The sequence below is a fragment of the Heteronotia binoei genome, chromosome 4 (assembly GCF_032191835.1).
Source record: "Heteronotia binoei isolate CCM8104 ecotype False Entrance Well chromosome 4, APGP_CSIRO_Hbin_v1, whole genome shotgun sequence".
Classification (NCBI taxonomy): domain Eukaryota; kingdom Metazoa; phylum Chordata; class Lepidosauria; order Squamata; family Gekkonidae; genus Heteronotia; species Heteronotia binoei.
In genome coordinates, this window is record NC_083226.1 from 132,277,464 (window position 1) to 132,304,818 (window position 27,355).

Here is a 27,355-nt window from a genome sequence, read left to right on the forward strand (position 1 = left end):
CCGTTTACTTCACTGGAATGGAGTCAGCCCTGGAAGGAAGATGGCTGCGTGTAGTGTTAGCCCTCCACAGCGGATTCCATGGTCAGTGCTTCAAAACCATTCACCTGGAGAGCTCCTGGCGGTGCAGTCTCCTCCGCTCAATGGCCAAGATGGACGTCATACAGAACGGCAGAAAGCCCTCTGTTCTCCTGGTGGGCACTCTTGTACCGGTTTTGAGTGCCTTCATAGCATTATGGCTGCTAGTACTGCATAAGTCCCTTTCGCCCCTGGATAGGTTCACTCACACTCTCTGGCCAGACGTGTGTGAGTTACTTCTCCAGGTGCTCTGGCAACCAAGTTGGTGACTACGATGTTCTGTAAGGGGTTTTTTCCTCACATGTTTTAGACATCTGCACATGAGTCAATGATTTGGCTTGTAGAAGACAACTAATATAACTTGTTTTACCTAATTTTGGTAGTTGAAAGAAATCCTTGCATTATGAGGAACAGAGAAGCAGACCATGACACTGCCAGAGATAATTAGTTTTGTGAAGGACTACAAAGTGCTCACACCAAAAATGACCATCATTACTTCCTTAAAAACACGACTATTTGGTTTTCAAAGACTAAGCATTAATGATTCACTAGATTTCAGTCTAGAGAGTTCTCTGCTGTTGTGAAATTGCTTTCACAGCTGCTGGAACTGTAGTTCTTAAATAGTGGAAGTTTTCTACATTTCTTGTTTTAATATGTGGCAGAATAGCACATGGGCCTAATTGCTCTGATATACAGTAACTGCCTGCATATGTGTTTCAGATTCCACTCTCAGCTTTTAAAGTTACAGCTGGTGTATGAGATACTTAAGACACTTCTCCCTTACTCCCTCAAAGTAGATAGTCGGAACTGATAGCACTGATTATTCTTGAACTGAACACACATTTTAATCCAAGAAGAGAAGCCATGTTCTGAATTCCTGGATGCATACATCCAGCAACATATGCAACAGTTTTTGTTTGCACAATTCCTAAATAAGCAAGACACCACAGCCTGCTTTTCGGATAGGACCAAATCACAAAGAAACTTATTGTGCAAGTCCTAAATATTTTCCATAGTACAAACACACCATTCATTTTATCATGAAATAATGGTTCAAAAAATTTCTGGAGCTAGCTATCTCATAGCAGAGAGCATAAAGGTTTGGAAAACAGAAACATAAGCATTTAACAAATATCCACAGTAGAAGTATAAGCAGCAATAAGGTAATTTTTGTGCTTAACTAAAGATAAACAGTAAAATATGCTTAAAATAACACTGTTTTTCTGAATTATTATCATAGAACTACTTTTCAATTCTGGAGTTCCTCATAACTCAGGAATCTAATCCAGGTGGGAAGCCATGTTGGTCTGAAGCAGTAGAACACAAGAGTCCAGTGGCACCTTTAAGACCAACATAATCTTGAATAAAACTTTGTTGGTCTTAAAGGTGCCACTGGACTCTCAACTTTGTTCTCAGGAATTTATTGTATACCAATTTCCCACATATAAAAAGGCTTCTTTACTGACTTACCATGTAACTAAAAGCTATTTGTGCATAAACAGCAACCGTGTTCACAAATCTATCTAGGGTTGCCAATCCCCAGGCAGGGGCAGGAAATCCCCCAGTTTGGAGGCCCTCCCCTCGCTTCAGGGTCATCAGAAATCAGGGGGAGGGGAGGGAAATGTCTGCTGGGAACTCTATTATTCCCTATGGATACTTATTCCCATAGGAAATAATGGAGAATTGATCTGCAGGTATCTGGGGCTCTAGGGGGGGTCGTTGTTTTTAGAGGTAGAGGCACCATATTTTCAGTATAGCATCCAGTGCCTCTCCCCAAAATATACACCAAGTTTCAAAAAGATTGGACCAGGGGGCCCAGTTCTATGAGCCCCCAAAGAAGATGCCCTTATCCTTCGTTATTTCCTATGGAAGGAAGGCATTTAAAAAGGTGTGCAGTCTCTTTAAAGGTGATGGCCAGAACTCCCTTTGGAGTTCAATTATGCTTGTCACACCCGTGCTCCTGGTTCCACCCCCCAAATATTTCTTGAATTGGACTTGACAACCTATCCCTGACATGTAGTTAGGGCTGCCAATCCCCAGGTGGGGGCAGGGGATCCCCGGTTTGGAGGCCCTCCCCCCACTTCAGGGTCATAAAAAAACAGGGGTGGGGGGAAGGGAAACAAACTTCTGCCGGGCACTCTTTTATTCCCTATGCAGACCGATTCCCATAGGAAATAATGGAGAATTGATCTGCAGCTATCTGGGGCTCTGGGGGGTGGCTGTTGTTTGAGGTAGATGCACCAAATTTGCAGCATAGCATCTGGTACCTCTCCTCAAAACAACCCCAAGTTTCAAAAGGATTGAATCAGGGGATCCAATTCTATGAGCCGCAAAAGAAGGTGTCCCTATCCTTCATTATTGTCAACTGAGGGAAGGCATTTAAAAGGTGTGCGATCTCTTTAAATGGGATGGCCAGGCTTCCCTTTGGAGTTCAATTATGCTTATCTCAACTTTGCTCCTGGCTCCACCCCAATGTCTCTTGGCTCCACTCCCAAAGTCCCCAGATATTTCTTGAATTGGAGTTGGCAACCCTACATGTAGTCAGTGGGGAAGCCTAAGCATGCATGAAGCTCAGTGCCCTAAATATTACTAATGCTAAAGTAGTGTGCTACCTATACCATTCCTACCCTTCAAGTTCACTTTATTATCTCCCACAGAGTAGTTCATTATTTTCAGTTGTTTCTTCTATTTTGTTCACATCCGTTTCTTCACAGCACACAGATCCTGAGTAATACAAGCTTCTAGATTTTCTGTCAGATTTTCCCTCAGAATGCTGAACTATGCAGGAGTTGGAAATGGAACAGTTGCAGTCCTGATCAGTACAAATTTGGCAATATGAACATAAAGCAATAATTGGTGCTTGAGGATTTGGATATTTTTTACTTTCATTGATCTTAACAGAAAGCTGCCCTTCAGAAAGTTCACTTCCTTCATTCTGCTGTAAGTGGTCTTCTTTCTCTTCCAAAGCACGAGCAAGCATATAACTAACTTTCCTTTGATGAGCCAAAGCCTCTTCTGTATCATTCAACTGTATAGGCCAATAAAATAAAATTAGGAGGGGAAAAAACTATACTATACAGACAATCTATGTACAAATATCTGCCAAGATAATAAACCAACATTAGTATGGAGATTCATAAAGGAGATACCAACCAAATCTATTAGCAGCCTGATTACTTCCTGCGTATTATCAGGATCTTCCATTTTCTTACTATCAGTGGCAGAAGAAATCATGCTTCTTAATTTTTGTCCTAAGCTTTTCTTGCTTCCTTGACACATGAACATATCTAAGGATGGAAAGATGTAGGTTTCAGCAATGGTATTTGTGACTTTGTAATTAGATAACCAGCGATTTAATGCCACAATTAAAAAAAAAAACAAAGAAAGCTAAGCATAAAACAAATATTCCTACTGCAAAGATACAACTGATATTAATTACTTGCCTTTTTATCTTAAGGCAAAGGCTACTATTAGTGCACACTGTAATATAATATAAACATTTTAAAAAATAATTTTTATTTGGGTGCTTCCTGACTATTAATTTTCAAAGTCTTAATTCATTAGAAAAAACATTTCAAAGGACAGTGCAAAAGATTTTACAATTAAGAAGCAGTTAATAAAAAAGTGGAGACATTTAGTGATGAAGACAAGATAATGCAAAAGTGAACATGCATTATCATTTTAAAATAGCTGCCATATTCTATTGCAGTCCATTTATCCTTTCAATTAGTAAGCATCAGAGAGGCTAAGGAGGAGTGGGGATAGGGAACAGGAAAATAAAAAATGGTATAATTTGCATCCAATGTATATGATCTTTTCCAGAAAATGAATAAATTTGGTTAAAAAGATCCATAGGCTTCAAGCCAAACAGCCTCACCATAATTACAAAGTGATGTCAGCTTACATTTAAAAAGCAAATACAATTTCAAATCTATGTTAATTAATCCATCAGAACAGTTCTCCTTCCTCTGCTGCACTTCTTCAATTTACCAAGCTACTTAGATGGATTTAACACTCTCCCAATATTGATTTATTTTCTTAGTTCAAGTTTCTTGAGCCAACTCACTTTAGTGACTGATTTAACTGCTGTATGCCCATTACTTGTATTTTAGCCTCAAATTCATCTTCATGCAATGTACCTGGTGTAGGCATAGGACTGGTTCAAACCTACATTTGCATCACAGTTTTGCTAGACATGATTATTAGTCTCATATGAATGTGTGAAAACTCCACTGAGTATTATTTTGAGCTAAAAAAATCATTGAAGTTCTCTTTCTTGTTATAGTGTGATGGTCTAAGACAGGGGTGTGAAATTCATTTGTTATAAGGGCCAGATCTTACATAAGTGGGACTTTATCGGGCCAGGCCATGTTGGTCATAAACAGGTAGCAGAGATATAAAGACACAGACAAACACAATTAAAGATGCAGTGCTGCACTAGGCTGATGCCCCCATATTGTCTGGAGTGGAGAGCAAACCCTTTCCACAGCCTGCCTTCTTGGTCAATTAAATGAGCCAGCCTAGGACTCAGGGGAAAACATTAAATGGCTGGGCATTGCAAGCTTTCCTTCCCCAGGTCTACTCAAAGTGGCAGTGGTTCTCCAGGGAATCAGGCTGACGTATTTAGAATAATAAGCCACAGCCTTGCCCTTTTAACTGGAAGTTCGAACTCTCTGCATGCCAAGCAGAGGCTCTTCAATTGAGCCAAAACCTGGATAGCCTGGGCAAGAACATAATGCTAATTAAACAAACATTACTCCAAGAAGAATGGAGGGACAGGGATTATTGATAACTCACAACTCTAGCAGACCCACCCAGCTCTTGCCTTTAGCTCAATCAATGCAAGAGAAAAGCCTTCACAGAGAAGCACAACGTTTGCAAGCAGGCCCCCTCCCCCTCAGCCAGCAAACTTCAGCAAATAACTCTAGCAGACTCACATGGGCACTGGAGAAGCCAGTGAAGACAAGGGGAGTTCGGCAGCCCCACCCTCTGCTCTCTGCACTCCCAAGCAGCTTGGAAAGGCAAGGAGAGGTGGGGCAGGGAGAGGGAAGAGAAGAGAGGTGAGGGCCATATGTTTGACACTCCTGGCTTAAGTCAGGCATCAGTCATCACTAGATGCTGCAAAAATCTAATGATGAAAATGTGTGTATTAATCAACACATACTCCAGGCAGGATCTGGCACTTTGCTGTTTTGTGCAGTGTCCATGACACAGTCAACATTAAATATATATTAATTATTAGGATCTACCATAAATTGTTCAGCTCAGTAAGCAAGTTATGTCAAATAATATTCTTTGACACAATATAAAATCTAGGTTATTTCAAATTCCACTGAAAATAATGTGGCATGGAGAAAATTACCATCATCCTTCGTGCTTTTCCAGTTTAATAATTTTGTTTCTTTTTTGGAGACATTATTCATTTGTGTGAGTCTCAGAGCCTGGTCCTTCCTCCGCATCAGCTGCTGCTCAAATGCAATTCTGAAGGCATCTGCCATTATGTAAGCTTCTTCTTTACTCTTTTTCAGAAGTTCAAACTATTCAGCAAGAAAACATTTAGGTAGGGTTTTTTTTAAAGGAAAGAAAAACAGGATGAAATCCACAATTTTTAGAGTATTCTGCCAAATGTCCGCTCCCTCATCTGAGTAAGGCTCTACTAAAAGGTCTCTTGTGGGAACCATAGAATTAACACTATGGTGGCCAGCAAAGGAAGTCAGCAATACTTTCCACTATAGGAATAACTATTTAAAAAGCCACTTGCAACAACACAGATACAGAATGCACCTCTTTCACAACTGTGCTGTGACTGTGGCATCATGGGTTAGAGAGGTGCTGTAGCCACTGACACAACAACCACAACTTGTTGTGAAGCAGCCAAATAGAGAAGGGATGCAAGTCACTTTTTCTGTGCAGAGCAGGAAGCAAGAAAGCACAAGCTCACTTCATATTTCAAGTCTGTTTTCTGGTTTACTGAATACAACGGAAGCTGAAGCCATATGGATGTATGTTTCACAATTAGAGGGAAAGAACTGATATAAAAAAGGTATGCAACATGAAGAAGTATTAATTATATTAAGTCTTCATAGTACAGTCTTGTCTAAAATGTTCTTCTTTACACAGTCTAATTTATATGCACATTCTAGTAGAAAGCTATCGATCAGCACAGAAACGAGTCAGTTGTCAAACCACTATATTTTTAAGATAGTGACATTTCATATGGCTGATATTTCCAACACCTTTAAAAATAAAAACACATATCACCACTACTTAAAACCTGAGTCAAAATACCTCTTGTTTGAGCTGAAGAAGTTGTTTTCGAGTTGCTGCTGACATTTTGGCACAGGAGCACGGGTCTCCCTCTGGATCATTGCAAGTACAGGCTCCAAGTATAGCTAGCTGCAAATTCAAACATATTCTGTGAATAATTCTAGTTCACTGAAATCTTAACAAAATGAATAATAGTAAAGATAATGGCTCACATTAATTTTTCCTTGAAATTGTTAGTAGCTGCCAGAGCTTTTTTTCTGGAAAAAGAGGTGCCGGAATTCTCAAGAAGGAAATTAAGGAGAAACACACAGGTGCCCCTCATGAATGTTTAAACATTTTTTGAGAATTTTGTTCCCATTAAAAGATTCCAGAAGGTTTCCCTGGAAAAAAACCCTAGCTGCTGCTATGAAAAAGGCAACATAAATTCCACTGGAAGATGCTATTAATTTTTCCATTTCCATCTCAAAAGAAGGCAGCTCTGGGGAGAGAAAGTGATGGGCTTTTACAATTTTTAGGTGACACTGCAATTAGCAGAAGTGATGAGTAGCTTACCTACCAGAGGATGGAAAACAATATAGCAGCAAAAAAATCAATGAGGGGAGGGAGAAGAATTGCAGCTGCTGTCTTCCCTTCTCCCTACACCATTGGCAGAAAACAAGCAATGGGCAGCAATGGACTTATCTACCCTATACCAGGGGTGGCCAAAAGTAGCTCTCCAGATGTTTCTTGCCTACAACTCCCATCAGCTCCAGCCATTGGCCATGCTGGCTGGGGCTGATGGGAGTTGTAGGCAAAAAACATCTGGAGAGCTACCGTTGGCCATCCCTGCCCTATACCCATCACCGCAGACCAGATACGTAGGAGCCTGAGCTCACCTTTTAAAGATGTGATATTTACAAGCCGTGTTTTCTATTTTCTATTATAAAATATATGCCTAGGTAAGGTCTGGAAATTCTCAGCTCCCTGACAGTGGCATCAGCCTTGGAGCTCCTTGTATAACACTATAGCTTAGAGTTTCTTAGAAACCTCTTATTAAAACATGTAATATCGCTTAACCCTTAATCCTAGAACCTTCACAATAAATGACACATAACTTGTTCAAGCAAAATTAATCACAAAACAAATCTGCAAGTCCCTGAATGATCTGGCAGCTTCTCTGTTCTTTGTTCTTTCTTGCATAGACTAATAGGACTGTTCTTCCATAATTGATCAGAAACCGATCAGCAAAAGAAACAAACAAGACAGCTTTTAAACACTTACTTCAAGCCCTGTTATCTCTGTGAAGCCACTCTTACTAAGAGACATGTTCTCTTGAGCAATCTTCTGCTGTTTTACATCAAGCATTGCAATCAACTCCAAGCGCTGTTGATCCAAAACTGTAAAATGCAATATTGGAAAATCTGTGCTGCTTCTGATTAGCATTTCCTGTTTCTGATTAGCAATTCCTGCTCACACTGTTTTTGAATTTTAAAAGCTGTCATTATACTCCTGAGAGGCTCGCTTTACTTCTCCCCAAGGGTTCATTTCCAGTAACATTGTCAATTTCTTCAGGATTGGACTTACTAAGGACATACTATCCCCCCACTTCCTATCACGCAGGATACCTAGAGAACCAAGGTCATTTCAACACTTTCTCCAGCCAGATATTCTTAAAAGACACTCTTTTCCTTTCATTCTATTTGCTAAATTCTCCCATTTGAAGCGGGTTCTAGAAGTAAGGAAAGGAAAGGTCCCCTGTGTAAACACCAGTCGTTTCTGACTCTGGGGTGACGTTGCTTTCACAATGTTTTCACGGCAGAAGCTTTGGCTTAAAATAAGCCCTTCTCAATAATGTTATTTCTCATAGCACTCAGGTCCACAGCATGCTATTCAAATAAATATTTTTACAGACTCCTATTCTACACATACACTGTGCCTAACCTTAGTTCCACATTCTCACCAATACTTCTGTTATGCTTTGCTACAATAAGGAAAGTCACTCATCAGTGTTTAGTTCAAATAACATGGTGAAAGTTCCATGATTAATAACAGGTTTTGCTATGAGTAAGAAGTGATATGCTATTCAAATACTGCTCAAAGATTACAAGCATTAAGCTTATAACATTAGAAGAGTTTTAAATCCTAGCAACCATAGACACTGTAAGCTCACATGTTTTTGCTGTCCTTTATAGCTAGACAAAATACGGGCTTAGCATCTAATCCTGAGACAGATGCAAACCTCTGTCTTCTCAGATATTATTTTTTTCAGACTTTCCAAGATACTAACAGACACACACAAACCTTACCCAAGCTTGGAAAGATTTGTAGAACCTGACAGCGAATATTACATTACATTTTAAGACCATGATATTCTGGATTACATCGCATGGCTATAAATAAAGTAAATTAAATAAATTAATAAATGCTAATTAGTACAACTGCTTTACCTAAGTACAGGTACATATGTCATGTAAGCATGCCATAGATTTCTAAAAACTATTTTGTGGAAGCATGCATAAGAGAGGAGAGGACCAAGCCAGTAAATGTATGCTATCAGCTACTAACAAGGTCACCAATGGCTTCAGTTAATCCAGTTGTAGAAGGTCCTCTTTCCAAGTATTACTTAAAGACCCATCTCCCCTGAAGAAATTCTGCTGTTCAAACATTTGAAAGCATTAGCAGAAAAATGACATTGTGACAGAACCAACCCAATTCTGCCTTCAGACCCGGTCCCGTCAACTCCCTTTTGAGTTGCCAACTCCTGAAGAGCTAATCTTCTTCCCACCACTAGGGCACACTGCCACCACCTGTTCAATTTAGGGGTTCCTGACTGAGAGGAACAGAACTCCCAATCCCCCTTGCCAGTTCTGTGGCCTCAAGGTCCTCTGCCAATCCAGCACCTGGTTAACACAGAGACCACAGTCCTTCTTTGGGAGACCCCTGGAGGATTGGCACCCTTGCCAACTGTATGCCTTCCCTGAACTCCCCTCTAACAGTAGTGTGGTCTAAGGCGGTTGGGAAACCTTGGTGGTACAGAGGGACTACTTTTTTAAACAGGCAAAACATTTATTTAAAATTTATAACTATATACAGGCATAAAATTCTAAACAGAAGAACTAAATAAAACTAGAGAAAAACGCTCCTTCTTTCCCTACTATACAACTGGCCCTGCCCATACCATCCAGAACCAACTCACCAGTCTCCAAGACTCAAATCAAACTCCCTTTTCCTCCCAAAATCTATAATATAAATCCCCAGTTCCCGCCCAGGAACTGGTTTTCCCTCCTGCAGCCTTCTGGGAGACCAGCCTGAAAGACTTCCTGTCTCTCTAGGAGGCCTCCTCAAGTGCTGTTTCCAGACAGGAGGGGAAGGAGGAACAGACTAGGCCAAAGCCTTGCCTAGAGTTTTATAGACGCCTCTAGCCAACTCCCAGACAAGCACAGGCCTAAAATGGTGTTTCTCTGCAGACATATATAGTACAAAAAACTCATTTATTCATGAGTAACAACTAGGCTTCCCAAACCCCGCGCCCTGCCGGGGGACCCCTGGATTAGCAGCCTCCTCCCCCGCTCTCCAAAAATGTGGAAGCGGGGGGGGGGGGGAACGGCGCAGTGTCTCTTTCCCTGCCTGCCTCCCTCCCTCGCAGGCTTTAGGCTTCTCCCTTCCTCCAGGTCACAAAGACCTGCCCACCGCCAGCCTGCTATTCGCTCCCGTCTGGCCTCCCTTCGCGAGGTGCATGCTGGGACTCGTAGTCCTTGTGTCCTTTCCGGCTTCCACAGGCGTCTCCTCGGGGAGTCTGGCCGGCGGAGGGGGGGGAGCTCCGCCCCCAGAGGACCATGTGCGTTTCTACTTCCGGAGGCTTCAGTCCCTGATTGAAAGGCTTCCTCTTGGGATGGGGTGTCTGTGTTACTTTGAAGGAGTTGGCAGCAACTCGTGAGTAGAGAGGCCAATCCCCCTTCAGTGTTGCCAGAAATGGGGGGAGGGGGAGTCTGCTGAGTACTTCATTATTCTTTATGTGGAGATCGATTCTCATAGGGCATAATGGGGAATTGATCTGGAGGTTTTGGGGGCTCTGGGGACACTGTTTTTTGAGGTAGAGGCACCAAATTTTCAATATAGTATCTAGTGACTCTCCTCAAAGTATCCCCCAAGTTTCAAAACGATTGGACCATGGGGTCCAATTCTATGAGCCCCAAAAGAAGGTGCCCCTATCCTTCATTATTTCCTATGGAAGGAAGACATTTAAAAAGGTGTGCAGTCCCTTTAAATGTGATGGCCAGAACTCCCTTGGAGTTCAGTTATGCTTGTCACACCCTTGTTCCTGGCTCTGCCCCGATGTCTCCTGGCTCCACCCCCAAAGTCCCCAGATATTTCTTGAATTGGACTTGGCAACCCCTAGTAACAACAGTTAGAATGGCTCCATTCACCTGACCCTCAGTGTTGCACAAAAAGATTTTAAACTCTGAGAGTGAATCAAGAAGGTGTAGTGTATGTGCTGTATAGTTGCAACCAATACATTGTTAGGGTATTCAGTTTGAAATTCCACTGGATCAAATAATCATTGAGAGGCATTTAATATGAAACAGCAAAAATATATTTATTTCTATAGGGAAAGGGTACTGGGAGGTGAAAATAACAAACACTATAGAACTACATGCTTACACTAGAAGATCATGTGCTTAATGGAGGCTACCTCCTCCTCCTTCTTGACCTCTCTGCCTGAACAAAGGAAGTCACCTTACTAACAGACAAAACAGGTTTTTCCGCTTCTAGACCTTGATTGACAGCAGTCAGTATCTTCTTCTTAGGTCATGCAGACAATAGGGAATCAGGCACATTGTTAACCCTATAATAACTGGAACTTTAGAACATTGCAAAGGACATACAGAACAGATATATATTTCCAACACCCCTTCCCAATGTCTAATGTCTAATCTCAAAGTCATTATACATTCAATAGTCATTACTCATTATTCACTGATATTCTCCATCTTTAAGTCTAGTTTACATGCAGGGTTCAGCTTTCCCTTGCTCAAATGCTTGTTGCTGTAGTAGTCCAGTTATTTTGTCATACCAACCTTCTGCGGCTTGTTTCAAACCATACAGTCCTTTGTTGAGTTTGAAAACACAGTTCTCTTTGCCAGGGACTTGAAACCTTCATGTATTTCCATATAGATTTCCTCTGATAACTCACCATTAAGAAATGCTGTCTTAATGTCTAGGTGCTCTACGAGTATATCTCTAGATGATGCCACACTCAGTAGTTTTTTAAGTGTAGCACTACTGATAACTGGTGCAAAAGTCTCTGAATAATCAGTTCCAAATTCTTGTGCATAGCCTTTGGCTACTAGCCTTGCTTTGTACAAGTCTATAGTTTCATCATCTTTGTATTTTATTTTGTAGACCCCATTTGCATCCAACAGGCTTTCTTCCTGCAGGTAGCTTTGTAAGAGTCCATACATCTTTTTCATAAATGGATAGTATCTCTTTTTCCATTGCTTGAATCCATTTCTCCTTTTCTTCATTAGGTAGATCACACACTTGTTTCCAGCTCTTAGGTTCCTCTTTAGGTTTCACAGCCTCTATGGATCTCACAGTATCCATATTTCTGTGGTGGTTGCCCTTTTGTGCTTCTTTCTTATCGTCTTAAAAATGTGGAGGTTCTGTTGCTCCCTGTGGTGCGGTCCCCATTTCCCCTTCTGGTTCAGTAGAGTCTTCAGAAGGTAGACCTGCCGGTTCACCAGTGGTCACTACAGGTAACCAAGTATACCAATCTTCAGAAGCATCATCAGTAACCTCAGGATCAGATTCCGGTACACAGGGTGCTCTGGGCAAATTACTGTCATCCACAAACAAAACCTTACAAAGTTTAGTCTTATTCAGCTTTGTATCATAGACTCTGTAGCCTTTTCCCACTGAGGGATATCCTACTATGAATCCAATCTCAGTCCTTGCATCAAGCTTCCCCCTATTTTCTCTAGGACCATATGCATAGGCTTTTGCTCCAAAAGTTTTAATATGCTTAAGTCCTGGCTTCTTGCCAAACCAAGCCTGGAACCGAGTAATTTCTGTTACTTTTGAAGGTATTCTATTGTGAATATACACTGCTGTATTTACAACTTCAGCCTATAGGGCTTTAGGTAATCAGAATGCATGAGCATTGCTCTGGTCATTTCCTGTAACACATGATTAAGTCTTTCTGCACTCCCATTCTGCTGTGGAGTGTATAGGACTGTGTTCAATCCCTTCTGCTTTCGGAAATTTCTTAAACTCATTATTGCAATATTCACCACCTCCATCTGTCAGCAAGCTTTGAGGTGCCCAAATCTGTTTTTAACCATGGCAACATATTCTTTAAATTTATCAAGAGTCTCATCTTTTGATTTGAGCATACAGACAGTGCTATATTTTGTCTTTGCTTCTGTGAAAACTGAGGAAAATCACTGAATATTGTTTTCAAAAACCTTTCATTATGCACACTGCTTTTTCCACTGAAGCAAGGTACAGTTCCTTTTGCTCTCAGACAAACATCACAACTTTCCTTGGATTTATCACAACGCACAACATCAAGTCCACAATCCTTTAGCAACTTCTCAACACTCTACATGCTTCTGTGTGCTAACTTTACATGCCAAGCATAAACACGTCTCCTATGGTCACACTTTCTGCCTTCAGTCTGGCAAACAGTCTTCCACAACATCAACACTTTCACTTGTCCATAATATAATGAGCTCTATTTCTTTCATCCAGTTTAAAAATAATTTCAGAATTCTTCTTAATAATTTCACCTTCATCTCCATTATCAAGATATACAGCATATATTATTTCTTATAAGCACTTGGCTTGAAAGTAAATTCTCAATTGATTCAGGTGCATAAGCTACATGTTTCAGTCTTACTGGCATTAAATCTCCATCAGTGGTAAGCAATTTCATTTTGATCTCACCCACACCACAAACTTGTAAGGATTTCTGGTTGGCACCTATCATTTCAGGTCTCTGACTTTCATCCAACTCTGAAAATATGCCTTTATATCGACAAATATGCATAGAAGCTCCACTATCAATCAAAAATCTTCCTCTTTCACTGATAAAATTCACATTATTAACATGCATGGTATTTTCTCTGTTCTTTTCTTTGTTCCCACCTGGGCCATGTGGCTTGGAAAATATCTGGTTTAAAATTTTCTGGCTGCTATTATTTCAATGGCCACGAGATGGCACCCGTGTTCCCTCATTTGAAACAGGCTTTAAAATTGCTATTCCTTTGTTCAGTAGCAGCATCACAATTATTACAATATCTTGCGATATGGCCTTTTTTGCCCACATCTATGGCATATTATATCTCTTCTTGACTTATTCCTATACTGTGGTTTCAGGCTTAAAGCAGATACAGAATCAGACAGTTCAGTGTCCTTGTCCCCAGATCTGGAGGCTGCTTTCTCCTCGATAGCATTTAACAGGCCTTCCAGACTCAAATCTTTTTGCAGTCTCAAAATCATCTTAATTGGCTTGTAAATACTGGGTAGAGCTTTCAATATTATTGAGATTAAGTCTCATTCTGCAATAGCTTCACCAAGCTCCTGTAGTCTGGATTGCATGCACATAAATTCCTTCAGACGTTTAGTCACATTCTCCCCTTCTTGCACTTGAAATTTGAATTTTCTTGCACATTCTCAGGTGGATTTTCAGACAAAACTCTTTCAGCTCCATAAATCTCAAGTCTTTGTGTTAGGAGCGAGAGCCGGAATGAGAAATTATTCTTAGTTAACTTCAGGGTACTAAATCCTATCACTGGTAGGTTACTCACGGTACCAAAACCAAGATTTGCAGTGGCTGTTCCTGAAGATGTGCAAACAGAAGATCCAGTGGCTCCTCTCTCTGGATTTGATATTTTTCACAGCAATCAGGCAGGACAGGGTTAAAGATTCTTCCTTCCTCACTGGAGAGAAAAGGCAGTTGAATGTGCATGCGTGGTTGCAGCAAGGCTCTTAAAGGTCTCCGACGTAATCCACAAAAAAAGGATTAAAGTGCTCCAAAAATTCTCTTCTTAGCACATCTGAGGCTATTAGACAAAAGCAGCAGCGTTTCCAGGTCGAGACATTCTGAATTCAAAGCTCATTTAAGTCAGAACGCTCCCAGTAATGGCAAGAGAAAAAAAAAGGCTTCGTTTTAAAATTGAGGCTTGACTGCACAGCATTGCAGCTTGCTTTCTATTGCTTTCTAAATGCTCTCAAAGGAGATCCAAATTAAAAAATCATTTAGAGCAGGGGTGGCCAACGGTAGCTCTCCAGATGTTTTTGCCTACAACTCCCATCAGCCCCAGCCATTGGCCATGCTGGCTGGGGCTGATGGGAGCTGTAGGCAAAAAAAAACATCTGGAGAGCTACCGTTGGCCACCCCTGATTTAGAGTTCAAAAAACAATCCATGCTATAAGCTACCAGCTTGATGGCAAAAACCATTCTCTGCTACCAATTTTGTTAGGGAATTCTGTTTGAAATTCTATTTCTTTAGCTCAAACACTGCGATGGATCACTGGATCAAATAATCATTGAGAGGCATTTAACATGAAAAAGCAAAAACATATTTATTTCTACAGGGAAAGGGTACTGGGAGATGAAAATAACAAACACTATAGAATTACATGATTACACTAGAAGATCAAGTGCTTAATGGAGGCTACTTCCTCCTCCTTCTTGACCTCTCTGCCTGAACAAAGGAAGTCACCTGACTAACTGACCAAACAGACAAAACAGGTTTTCCTGCTTCTAGACGATTGACAGCAGTCATTATCTTCTTCCTAGGTCATGCAGACAATAGGGAATCAGGCACAGTGTTAACCATATAATTACTGGAACTTTAGAACATTGCAAAGGACATACAGAACAGATATATATTTCCAACTCACATAACCCCAGCAAGAGGCTTTCAAGGCAATTGAGAAGCAGAAGTGGTTTGCTGTTGCCTCCTCTGCACAGTCTTCCTTGATAGTCCCCTGTCCAACTCCTGACCAAGTTTAGCTACCATGATTTGACAAGATCAGTACTATACAATTCCATATCCCCAAAGTGTACAGGTACAGCAAAATGCATCACATCAGGTCAGTGACCCAGTCTTCAACCCAAAAGTTGCCAAGATTATATATAGTTCTTTCTTTTAAGGAGTTGCAGTACCTCTGGGCAAGGGCATCAGAAAACATGTGGCATGGAATTTAGGTCCCGGCACCTAACTCTGCAGTACTGATGGTTTTGCCTAAGCAGAAGGCAGAAGCAAAGGGCTCTAATCCATTTGCCAGGCACAAGGTACAGTCTTTGAACTTTTGCAGGATGAATTATACTTTTTTAAAAAATAAAGTAAACAGAGCTTACTTACATTCATTTTCAGATTTCAGGGTTCTAACTTCCTCACTTTTCAATTTAAGTGTTTCCTTAAGTGCAGTATTTTCACAATATATTCTGAATAAACAGGAAATGAATGGCAATAAATAGGGGGGAACACAGTTAAGAACATAAGAGAAGCCATGTTAGATCAGGCCAATGGCCCATCCAGTCCACACTCTGTGTCACACAGTAGCAAAAAATTTATATATATATATATACACACACACACACACAAACACACACACACACAAACACACACACACAGAGTGGCTAATAGCCACTGATGGAACCTCTGCTCCATATTTTTATCTAAACCCCTCTTGAAGGTGGCTATGCTTGTGGCCGCCACCACCTCCTGTGGCAGTGAATTCCACATGTTAAGCACCCTTTGGGTGAAGAAGTACTTCCTTTTATCCGTTTTAACCTGCCTGCTCAGCAATTTCATCGAATGCCCACAAGTTCTTGTATTGTGAGAAAAAGAGAAAAGTACTTCTTTCTCTACCTTCTCCATCCCATGCATTATCTTGTAAACCTCTATCATGTCACCCCGCAATCCAAGTTTCTCCAAGCTAAAGAGTCCCAAGCGTTTCAATCTTTCTTCATAGGGAAAGTGTTCCAGCCCTTTAATCATTCTAGTTGCCCTTTTCTGGACTTTCTCCAATGCTATAATATCCTTTTTGAGGTGCGGCGACCAGAACTGCACACAGTACTCCAAATGAGACCGCACCATCGATTTATACAGGGGCATTATGATTCTGGCTGATTTGTTTTCAATATCCTTCCTAATAATTCCCAGCATGGCGTTGGCCTTTTTTATTGCAAACGTACACTGTCTTGACATTTTCAGTGAGTTATCTACCACGATCCCAAGATCTCTCTCTTGGTCAGTCTCTGCCAATTCACACCGCATCAACTTGTATTGGTAGCTGGGATTCTTGGCCCCAATATGCATTACTTTGCACTTGGCCACACTGAACCGCATCTGCCACGTTGACGCCCACTCACCCAGCCTCAACAGATCCCTTTGGAGTTCCTCACAATCCTCTCTGGTTCTCACCACCCTGAACAATTTAGTGTCATCCGCAAACTTGGCCACTTCACTGATCACTCCCAACTCTAAATCATTTATGAACAAGTTAAAGAGCATGGGACCCAGTACCGAGCCCTGCGGCACCCCACTGCTTACCGTCCTCCACTGCGAAGACTGCCCATTTATATTCGCTCTCTGCTTCCTATTACTCAGCCAGTTTTTGATCCACAAGAGGACCTGTCCTTTTACTTCATGACTCTCAAGCTTTCTAAGGAGCCTTTGATGAGGAACTTTATCAGAAGCTTTCTGGAAGTCAAGGTAAACAACATCTATTGGGTCTCCTTTGTCCACATGTTTGTTCACCCCCTCAAAGAAATGTAACAGGTTAGTGAGGCAAGATCATCCCTTAGAGAACCCATGCTGAGTCTTCCTCAATAACCCGTGTTCATCAATGTGCCTACTCATTCTGTCCTTGATAATGGTTTCTACCAACTTTCCCAGTATTGAAGTCAGACTCACTGGCCTGTAATTTCCCGGATCTCCTCTGGAATCCTTTTTAAAGATGGGGGTGACATTTGCTACCTTCCAGTCCTCAGGAACAAAGGCAGATTTCAATGAAAGATTACAGATTTTTGTTAGAAGATCCACAAGTTCAACTTTGAGTTCTTTCAGAACTCTTGGATGTACGCCATTCGGACCTGGTGACTTATTAGTTTTTAATTCGTCTATCAGTTGTAGGACCTCCTCTCTTGTCACCTCAATCTGGCTCAGGTCTTTCAATACCCCTTCCAATATAAGTGGTTCTGGAGAGGGAAACACTTCTCATCTTCCACAGTGAAGGCGGAGGCAAAAAATTCATTCAGCTTCTCAGCCATTTCCCTATTCTCCTTCAGTAATCCTTTTACCCCATAGTCATCCAAGGGCCCCACTGCCTCCCTGGCTGGTTTCCTGCTTCTAATATATTTGAAGAAGTTTTTATTGTTGGTCTTTATGTTTTTTGCAATATGCTCCTCATAGTCCCTTTTGGCCTGCCTGATCACAGTCTTGCATTTGATTTGCCACAGCCTGTGTTCCCTTTTACTAATCTCACTTGGACTGGTTTTCCACCGCTTAAAGGAGTCCTTCTTACCTTTTACAGCTTCCATTACTTTGTTTGTTAACCATGCAGGCCTTATCTTATACCTGTTTGTGCCTTTCCTAACTTGTGGTATGTATTTTATCTGAGCTTCTAGGATTATAGTATTAAAAAGTCTCCAAGCTTCCCCAAGGGTTTTGACCGTATTTACCTTTCCTTTCTGTTTCCTCCTCACATGCCTCCTCATCTCAGTGAATTTACCCCTTTTAAAGTTAAACGTGGTTGTGGCGGTCTTTTTGGGCAACTCCCTATTTATACAAACGGTGAAATCAATAACATTATGGTCACTGCTCCCAAGCGGCGCAATCACTTTTACATCTCTCACCAAGTCTTGGGCATTACTTAGGACCAAATCCAGGATCGCCCCACCCCTGGTAGGTTCTGAGACCATCTGCTCCATAGCACAGTCATTGAGAGCATCAAGAAACTCAATCTCTTTCTCTCAACCAAAACACATATTGACCCAATCAATCTGCGGGTAGTTAAAATCACCTATTATGACACAGTTTTTACATTTAGCCGCTATCTTTAAGCCTTCCATCACATAATAATCGTCCTCTACCTTTTGATTTGGTGGGCGATAACAAACTCCCATAGTTAAATTTCCTTTGGGGCCCTCTATTTCAACCCAAAGCATTTCTAAAAGTGAATCTAATTCTCTGACCTCAGTCTTGCTGGACCGTATATCCTCTCTGACATACAGAGCCACCGCACCTCCAACCCTTCCCTCCCTATCCTTCCAATATAACTTATATCCAGGAATCACCGTGTCCCACTGATTCTCCTCATTCCACCAAGTTTCTGAAATTCCCACAATGTCTATGTTTTCTCCCAACACTAAACATTCCAATTCACCAATTTTACTTCGAACACTTCTAGCATTTGCATACAAACATCTATAATTTCCTAGGCAAGCTGGGCCCGCCACCTTCCTCCTACGGCCTCGAGAGTCTGGCAGACAGTCCATACTGTTTGTCACCATCACAGTGGACAACTCTGATCTGTTACCCGGTAGAAAAATAGCAGCCAACCCTACATCTCTTTGAGATGAGTCCTCCCGAACCAGAGACATTTCATCTCCTGTCGGCTTTCCCCCAAGATTTAGTTTAAAAACTGCTCTACCACCTTTTCGATTTTAAACGCCAGCAATCTGGTTCCATCCGGGGAGAAGTGGAGACCATCTCCCGCTTGTTCCAGAAGGCATCCCAGTGCCTAACAAACTTAAACCCTTAAACCCTTCCTCCTTACACCATCATCTCATCCACACATTGAGACTTCTAATTTGTGCCTGTCTCTCCTGCCCTGCACGTGGAACAGGTAGGACTTCTGATAAGGCTACCTTGGAGGTCCTAGCCTTAAAGTCTCCTGCCTAGTAGCCTAAATTTTTCCTCCAGGACCTCACGACTGCATTTCCCCACATCGTTGGTGCCAACATGTACCACGACCACAGGCTCCTCTCCAGCACTGTCTACCAGCCTATCTACTACACGCGTAATGTCCGCTACCTTCACACCAGGCAGGCAAGTCACCATACGGTCAGTACGCGGTTTCGCCACCCAGCTGTCTACTTGCCTAAGGATCAAATCACCAACTACCAAAACCCCCCCTCTCCCCCTGCCCAGGGATGGTTCCTTGGCGTGAAAGGATTCCTGCTCACCAACCGAAGAAGAGGTCCCTTCTGAGGGCACATTCCCCTTATCCTCAGCACGGTGCCCTGTTCCCTCTCGACCCTCACGCTCTCTGGCAGTAATGGGGCTGCTACGTTCAGAGCGGGGCTCATCTAATACGCCTCCGAGAGTCTTCCCCATGTGCTTAACAGACCGTCTCTGCTTCTCCAGGGCAGTCACCTCGGCCTCAAGGGTACGAACTCGTTCCCTGAGGACCATGAGCTCCTTGCATCGAGCACACACCCAAGACTTCTGTCCTTTGGGCAGATAGTCATACATGTGACACTCAGTGCAAAACACTAGAAAGCCCCCATCCCCCTGCTGGCATTCTATCTTCATGATATATATATTTTAAAATATACAGTCCTCTTTAAATGCTGTTTGTTTAAGTGGCTCCCCTTCTGGAGGGTCAACTTACCTTATTGGGAGAACAAGGAAATCAGGGATCTGGGTTCCTGGTCCTTAGGGAGCTCCTAGGCGAAGAGCCACAGGCCAAGAGCCCTTTAGCTCTCGTCAAAGACTCACGCCTTTAGCAAGGCTCAGCTTAAAATGCAAAGAGGGTGGAGCAGAGGCTCTCTTAAGCAATCAGCAGCAATCACTCTCAATCTCTTTCACCTTTAGCCCACTCAACCAAACAAAGAGCAGTTCCCCAGCTATCACAACTCAGAATTTTAGGCAGCCCCACAAACCTCATAATGAAGTCTTTCAAAACTCAGAAATTCTCAGCAACTTCTCCAGCTGTCTCAGCTATCAGAGATGCTCTGCTCTGTTCTGCTCCTCTCAGACCTCTGTGAGATGTGCTCAGCCTTTGGCAAGGCGCAGCTTAAAATGCAAAAAGGGTGGAGCAGAGGCACTCCTAAGCAATCAGCAGTAATCACTCTCAATCTCTTTCACCTTTAGCCCACTCAAGCAAACAAAGAGCAGTTGCCCAGCTATCACAACTCAGAATTTTAGGCAGCCCCACAAACCTCAGAATGAAGTCTTTCAAAACTCAGAAACTCAGTTTGTTAAAAAGATAGATTGCTTCAGTGAACATATACATACGTATCATATTTTTCTGCCCAGGTCTCCTCTATATTTTTAAATCTCTCCTGATTAATTTTGATTTCCCACTGCAGAACATTGATTTCCTATAAAACAATAAAATCATTCAGACATAATGAAATGTGGTTTGTTTGTGATAAAAATTCAACTCTGAAATCCTCAGGTTCAAGCAATCTTGTTTCTCTTCCTCCATATAGTTCATCACAATGTCCCAACTAAACAAAAATAAACTGCGGTTTGTTCTTTTGCCTATAAACTGGGATTCAAACCCAAGGTTTAAATATTAGGCCTACAAATGCAAGGACATCTCATTGAACCATCCTGATAACAGAATAATATTTCTGTTATAATAATAATAATAATAATATCCTAAGCACTGTAAAAGTTAGTGAAGCATCCCATCACAAAATAGTTCAATTTTATTTTCTTAAGCCAAAATTCCAAATAGAAGCAGGCAGGCAAAAATATTCTGAAATATTCTTAAGTAGGCTTATTGAACAGGCAAGTTGTTTGAACTGATTTTTGCCTGATTGAACAGGAAAGCTATAGTAAACCTTTTCCAGAAACATCCTGATGTCTGTTCTGCTCAGCATTTCCAATAACTATTTTATTTAGTTTATCTCAAAACATTAGGTTGATTTTCTTGAGATGGTCAGTAATGTACAATCTTGACGTTCAATTGTTTTCGAAATTTAGCATGCTGCTGAGCTTGAAGACTTGTGGACAGTATCTATTAAATGCTCAGAAACAGATAGTTAACATACCTGTTAGATGTTACAGTGAACATATACATGTGTACAGTTGTTTCTAGGACCCAATAAGCATTCGCTTTACAAATGATACTATACATGTGTATAAAGTAACCTAGGGTTGCCAGACTCCCAGTCTGGGGCAGGGGATCCTCTGATTTTTGGGCCTTCAGCTAGCTGGCAGTGAAAAACCCACCCCTGAAGAGCCTCCTTGTGAAGCAACATCGCCCGTGCAATGACATCACATGGAAGTGACATAATCATAGTGGGGAAATGGTGCTGTAATGCTAGTATTTTGCATAATTTGTCCCAAATGCCAGAGTGTCACTGTACAATGTCACCGGCATGATATCACTTCTGCATGATGTCATTGTGTAAGCAACATGTGGTGACATTACCCCACTCCCACTCTGTCAGCAGGAAGAGTACACCTGGCAACCCTAAAGTAACGTGAGAATTATTCAACACACACAAAAAGAAAAATCAGATTGTACATGCATTCACTGTAACTTGGGAAGAGGGCTAAGAACAGATCTTCTTGCGGAACAGAAATTCTGCACCCTGAAATCTGTTGTGTCAAAATCAATTAAAAATGCTGTGATAGTAAAATGGAAACATATATCCTGCCACAGAGATAAAATTAGGAAATCAGCAGCTAAGAAACTTCCAAGAGCTCACAGGAAAGCCAATATTTCAAATCAAAAGTACAAACTACTGTTTTCTGAATCTAGCAGAAACAGAAATTTTAGTTTGTATTTTTGATTTGAAATAGGTTCAGAAAAGATTCAGAAAACAGAACTGAACAAAATTCAGGGCTCCCCCCGAGCAGGAACACACAGGAACGCAGTTCCGGCTGGCTTGGCTAGAGTTCCAGTTGGTTTGGCCAGGTTTCAAAGGGTGTGATGTCTATCTATGTTAGTTGTCACATTTGCATTCCTGCTTGTCTTGAGGGCAATGGCATGGTACAGTATCTGTCCCAAAGAGCCATCAAACACTATTGCTTTGATGATAAAAAAAAATTCAAATGCTTCAACTCGGGGGGGGGGGAATATTATAAAAATCCTTGTTTCCAGGGCTTTTTCTGGGCAGGAACACACAGGAACATAGTTCCGGCTGGCTTGGTGTGAGAGGTGTGTAGCCTAACATGCAAATGAGTTTCTGCTAGGCTTTTTCTACAAAAAAAGCCCTGACAAAACTATTACACCAAATTCCACATATGATCAGTAGACATAATTAGGTAACAAACTGAAACTTTAATTAAATGTATCAGTTAGTAAGTGCATTACAGGATTCTATACAAATATACTTTGCTTAAGGAAGAAATGTAAAGAAAATTGTTCTGAGGTTTCAGGATCATTCTTGCTTTATTGTAAAAGATACAGCAAGCCATTATATTTGTTAACATAAATAAACCCTAGGATTTCCATACAGGAAAGAATTAGGAACACAAACCAATGGGCTTGTATTTAACTTGGTATTGGATGCTGGTACTGATGTACAGCCTTGTGTGTCACTCTTGAATGGAAAGTCAGGTACACTCTTACCTTTTCTAGAGCTCTCTTTTGTTGCTCAGTTTTCTTAAACATTGCTTTAGTATGACTAGTGGCTTTATCCAACACTGCCTGAGAAACATATTTAACAAAAAGAAGAAGTATTCCATGTCACATAGTTTTTAAAATTGTATCAACCTATGTATCAATTAAACCAGTTACAGGAAGTTGCAGTTCTACATATATATATATATATATATATATATATATATATATATATATATATATATATATATATATATATATATATATATATATATATATATATATATATATATATATATATATATTACAAAGAATCCAAATATAATACTGTAAAATACCACCAAGTCAGGAATTGTATATATTTAAAAAGGAACAATTTCTAACCTACCTACTGGAAGAGGAGAAAAATAACAGAATGACAGCAATTTGTGAGAAAAGAGTAAGTATTGTCAAACATATCTGGTATTTGTCCAAGAAATGCTATCTTTATCACAAGACATAAACACAGAAAGTAATTTCACTTTTAATTAAGAGAAAAACTAGTGCCAAAGGATAGAAACAGAAAGTTACTAAAAAGTACAGTACAATCCACCCATCCCTTTACATACTGGCTTAGACTATCTAATTATCTGAGCACCAATCAGTCTCCTATTGTACCTAATAGTCAACAGTATCAGCATTATGAGAGTATCCAACAGAATGCTGGATTACTAGTACAGTCTACCTCTTGTACCAATATACTCCTAAGAGACAACTTTTGAAAGAGGGACAGTGTTATCCGTACTGAAAGAGGCTGTTAGTTAACATTCTCAAGAGAACATTTCTGCACTCAAATGACCTTAATTATTGCCCAGACCCATTGGTTCTAGGGCTACCAATCCCCAGGTGGGTTAAAACACAGTCACAAGCAGCTGCAGAAAATTATTTATACACTCACATTTACTTAATTCTCTTCTTATAATTTGCAGTAGCATAAACATATGCTTACAACAACATACTACATTCAAAAGACAAATAAATATCAGTTTCCAGGAACACCACGTTTATCTGTGCCCAGACGCTGCTTAAAGTAACAGTCCCAACAATGTCCACAAGTGCGTTGTTTGAGCTCAACCAATGCAAACTTTCATTGGAAGTGCATACTTCTCCGACGGCTGGCTTGATGTACTGAAGGACTTCCCCATATATGCATGCAGATTAATACAGCAACATGAATCCTAGATTACTCCATGTTTCCATTACTCTTCTTCATGGCTGCAATTCAATTGGAACCCATGCTTCACAAATATTGTTTCATGGCAATAGTTCCTTGCTTGCAACCTAACAAGGAGAACCACATGTGCAAGACTGAGAGCAAGGAACTATTGCCATGAAACAATATTTGTGAAGCATGGGTTCTGACTGAATTGCAGTCAGGATGAAGTAAGTAATTTTGTGCAGCATGACAAAGTGCAGCTGCTTGTGACTGTGTTTTAATCCATCATCTGCAGTTTCTTTTAGTGTTGCAACAATCTCCAGGTAGGAGCAGGGGATCTCCAGGTTTGGAGGCCCTCCTCCCGCTTCAGGATCATCAGAAAGCCTGTTGAACACTCCATCATTCCATATGTTGAGCATGCCATTATTCCATATAGAGACTGATTCCCATAGGGTATAATGGAGAATTTATCTGTGGGTATCTGGGGATATTTCTGGACCATGGCTTACGCTTTCAAGATTGTGGTCTTCTATCGGGAGATGGTTTGCACCTTACAGAGGTAAAGGAAAAGGGTGTTGCTAACCTAATAAGGAGGGCTTTAAACTAAATTGTATGGGGGAGCAAGACAATAATTCAAAGCCTCATATGATGCCAGAAACTGGGGATAAGAATATTAAAGATTTGCTTAGAGTGGTGCATTCGCTAGGTAATGTGAACTTGTAGGTTTGTACAGAAACTAAACCCTTGGGATATATAAAACGTGGATTCCGATGTCTCTACACTAATGCACAGAGTATGGGAAACACAGGAGGAACTGGAAGTCCTAATACGGGAGAGAGACTAACACATAATAGGCCTTACTGAAACTTGGTGGGATGACACAACTGGACTATTAGGATTCAGGGGTACAACTTATTTAAAAGGGACAGGCAAATGAGAAAGGGCAGAGGCGTACCAGTATATGTGAAGGACGTATATGTAAAGGAAAGCAAAGGTCCCCTGTGCAAGCACCAGTCGTTTCCGACTCTGGGATGATGTTGCTTTCACAAAGTTTTCACGGCAGAGTTTTTTACAGGGTGGTTTGCCATTGCCTTCCCCAGTCTTTTACACTTTTCCCCCAGCAAGCCGGATACTCATTTTACTGACCTCAGAAGGATAGAAGGCTGAGTCAAGCTTGGGCCGGCTACCTGAATCCAGCTTATGCCGGAATCGAACTCAGGTCGTGAGCAGAGAGTTCAGACCACAGCACTGCAGTACTGCTGCTTTACCACTCTGCGCCATGGGACCGCTAAAGGAGGTATATACTTGTGAGAAAATATGTGAATCTGAACATGGCAGCTCAGTTGAGAGTCTCTGGGTAAAAGTAAAAGTATTAAGAAAAAACAGTGATATTATTGTGGGGATCTGCTATAAACCACGAAGCCAGGCAGAGGACTTGGATGAGATACTCCTACAACAGATTGCAAAGTTTTCCAAGAGAAGGGATACAGTGATCATGGAAGATTTCAATTACCTGGACATCTGTTGGAAGTACAACTCTGCTAAAAATGAAAAGTCAAATAGATTCCTGACTTGTCTTCCTGACAACTTCCTTTTCCAGAAAGTGAGAAAGGAAATACGGGGATCTGCTATCTTGGATTTGATTCTCACCAATGAAGAATTGATTGAAGAAGTGGAAATGGTGGGCACCCTGGGCAATAGTGACCATGTGATTTTGGAATTTGCAGTCTTAGGGAAGGGAAAAGCTATATGCGGTCAGACTTATAGGTTGGACTTCAGAAAGGCAAACTTCGATAAACTTAGAACTATGCTGGGTAAAATCCCATGGTCAGAAATACTTAGGAAGAAGGGTGTTCAGGAGGGGTGGGAGTTTCTTAAAAGTTAAATACTGAAAGTGCAATCACAGATGATTCCTATGAAGAAAAAATGGAAAAAGCCTAAAGAAGCCAAGTTGGCTCCATAAACAGCTCTCTAACGACTTGAGAAATAAAAAGACTCCTTTAGGAATTGGAAGGAGAGCCTTATAACCAAGGATGAATATAAACAACTCACCAGTGCTTGTAGAGAAAAAGTTAGGAAAGCTAAAGCTCAGTATGAGCTTTGGCTGGCCAAAGATGCTAAAAACAACAAAAAGGGTTCTTTTCTTATGTTCAAAGTAAGAAAAAGAGCAAGGACATGGTAGGCCCATTGCAAGGGCAGGAAAGTGAAATTGTAACGGGTGATGTAGAGAGGGCAGAACTGCTCAATTCCTACTTTTCCTCAGTCTTCTCTTCTGAGGGAAACAGTGCTCAGCATGGCAAAAACAGAACATATAAGGAGGTTACGAAGTTCCCACCTAGGATCAGCATAGGGGTAGTACATAAACACATGTTTTCACGGCAGAGTATATAAACACATAGTTTCTTTAAATGAAACTAAGTCCCCAGGGTCAGATGAACTGCATCCAAGGATTCTAAAAGAGCTTGCAGAAGTAATTTCTGAGCCTCTGGCTATTATTTTTGAGAATTCTTGGAGAACAGGAGAGGTGCCGGAAGACTGGAGGCAGGTGAATGTTGTCCCCATCTTCAAGAAGGGGAAAAAAGAGGATCCAGGTAACTACCTACCCGTCAGCTTGACATCTATACCTGGAAAAGTTTTAGAACAAATAATCAAAGTCAGTCCTGGAACATTTAGAAAGAATGGATGTGATTACTAAGAGCCAGCATGGATTTCTCAAGAACAAGTCATGTCAGACTAACCTGACCTCTTTTTTTGAGAAAGTGACTACCTTGTTGGATCAGGGGAATGCTGTAGACATTGTTTATCTTGATTTCAGTAAGGCTTTTGATAAGGTTCCACATACTATCCTTGTTGACAAGTTGGTAAAATGTGGTTTGGATCCTGTTACCGTTAGGTGGTTCTGTAACCTTTTGACAGATAACATCCGAAGAGTGCTTGTGAATGCTTTCTCATCCTCTTGGAGAGGAGTGACAAGTGGAGTCCCTCAAGGATCATCTTTATAAATGATTTTCAACATCTTTATAAATGATCTGGATGAAGGATACAGTAGAAGACAGAAACAGGATACAGGATGACCTTGACAGGCTGAGAAGCTGGGCTTTAACCAATAAAATGAATTTTAACAGGGATAAATGTAAAGTTCTGCATTTCGGTAAGAAAAATCCATTCATGGTTATAGGATGGGGGAGACTTGTCTTAGCAATAGTATGTGCAAAAAGGATTTAGGAGTCTTAGTGGATCATATGCTGAAAATGAGTCAACAGTGTGATGCGGTGACTAAAAAGGCAAATGCAGTTTTGG

General features: G+C 41.1%; 1 protein-coding gene across 1 annotated transcript in view; it reads right to left on the reverse strand.

Annotated features, from left to right (window-relative positions):
- Positions 1 to 2,614: 2,614 nt before the first annotated feature.
- Positions 2,615 to 27,355, reverse strand: part of CCDC125 (coiled-coil domain containing 125) — a 28,720-nt gene continuing 3,979 nt past the window's right edge. The window contains exons 4-11 of the mRNA XM_060235769.1: positions 22,870 to 22,947; positions 20,577 to 20,662; positions 15,693 to 15,775; positions 7,603 to 7,718; positions 6,364 to 6,471; positions 5,438 to 5,612; positions 3,229 to 3,362; positions 2,615 to 3,103 (exon numbers count right to left, since the gene is read on the reverse strand). Of these exons, the coding sequence (XP_060091752.1) occupies positions 2,720 to 3,103; positions 3,229 to 3,362; positions 5,438 to 5,612; positions 6,364 to 6,471; positions 7,603 to 7,718; positions 15,693 to 15,775; positions 20,577 to 20,662; positions 22,870 to 22,947 (1,164 nt within the window). The 3' untranslated portion in view covers positions 2,615 to 2,719. The remainder of the gene's footprint in view (positions 3,104 to 3,228; positions 3,363 to 5,437; positions 5,613 to 6,363; positions 6,472 to 7,602; positions 7,719 to 15,692; positions 15,776 to 20,576; positions 20,663 to 22,869; positions 22,948 to 27,355) is intronic.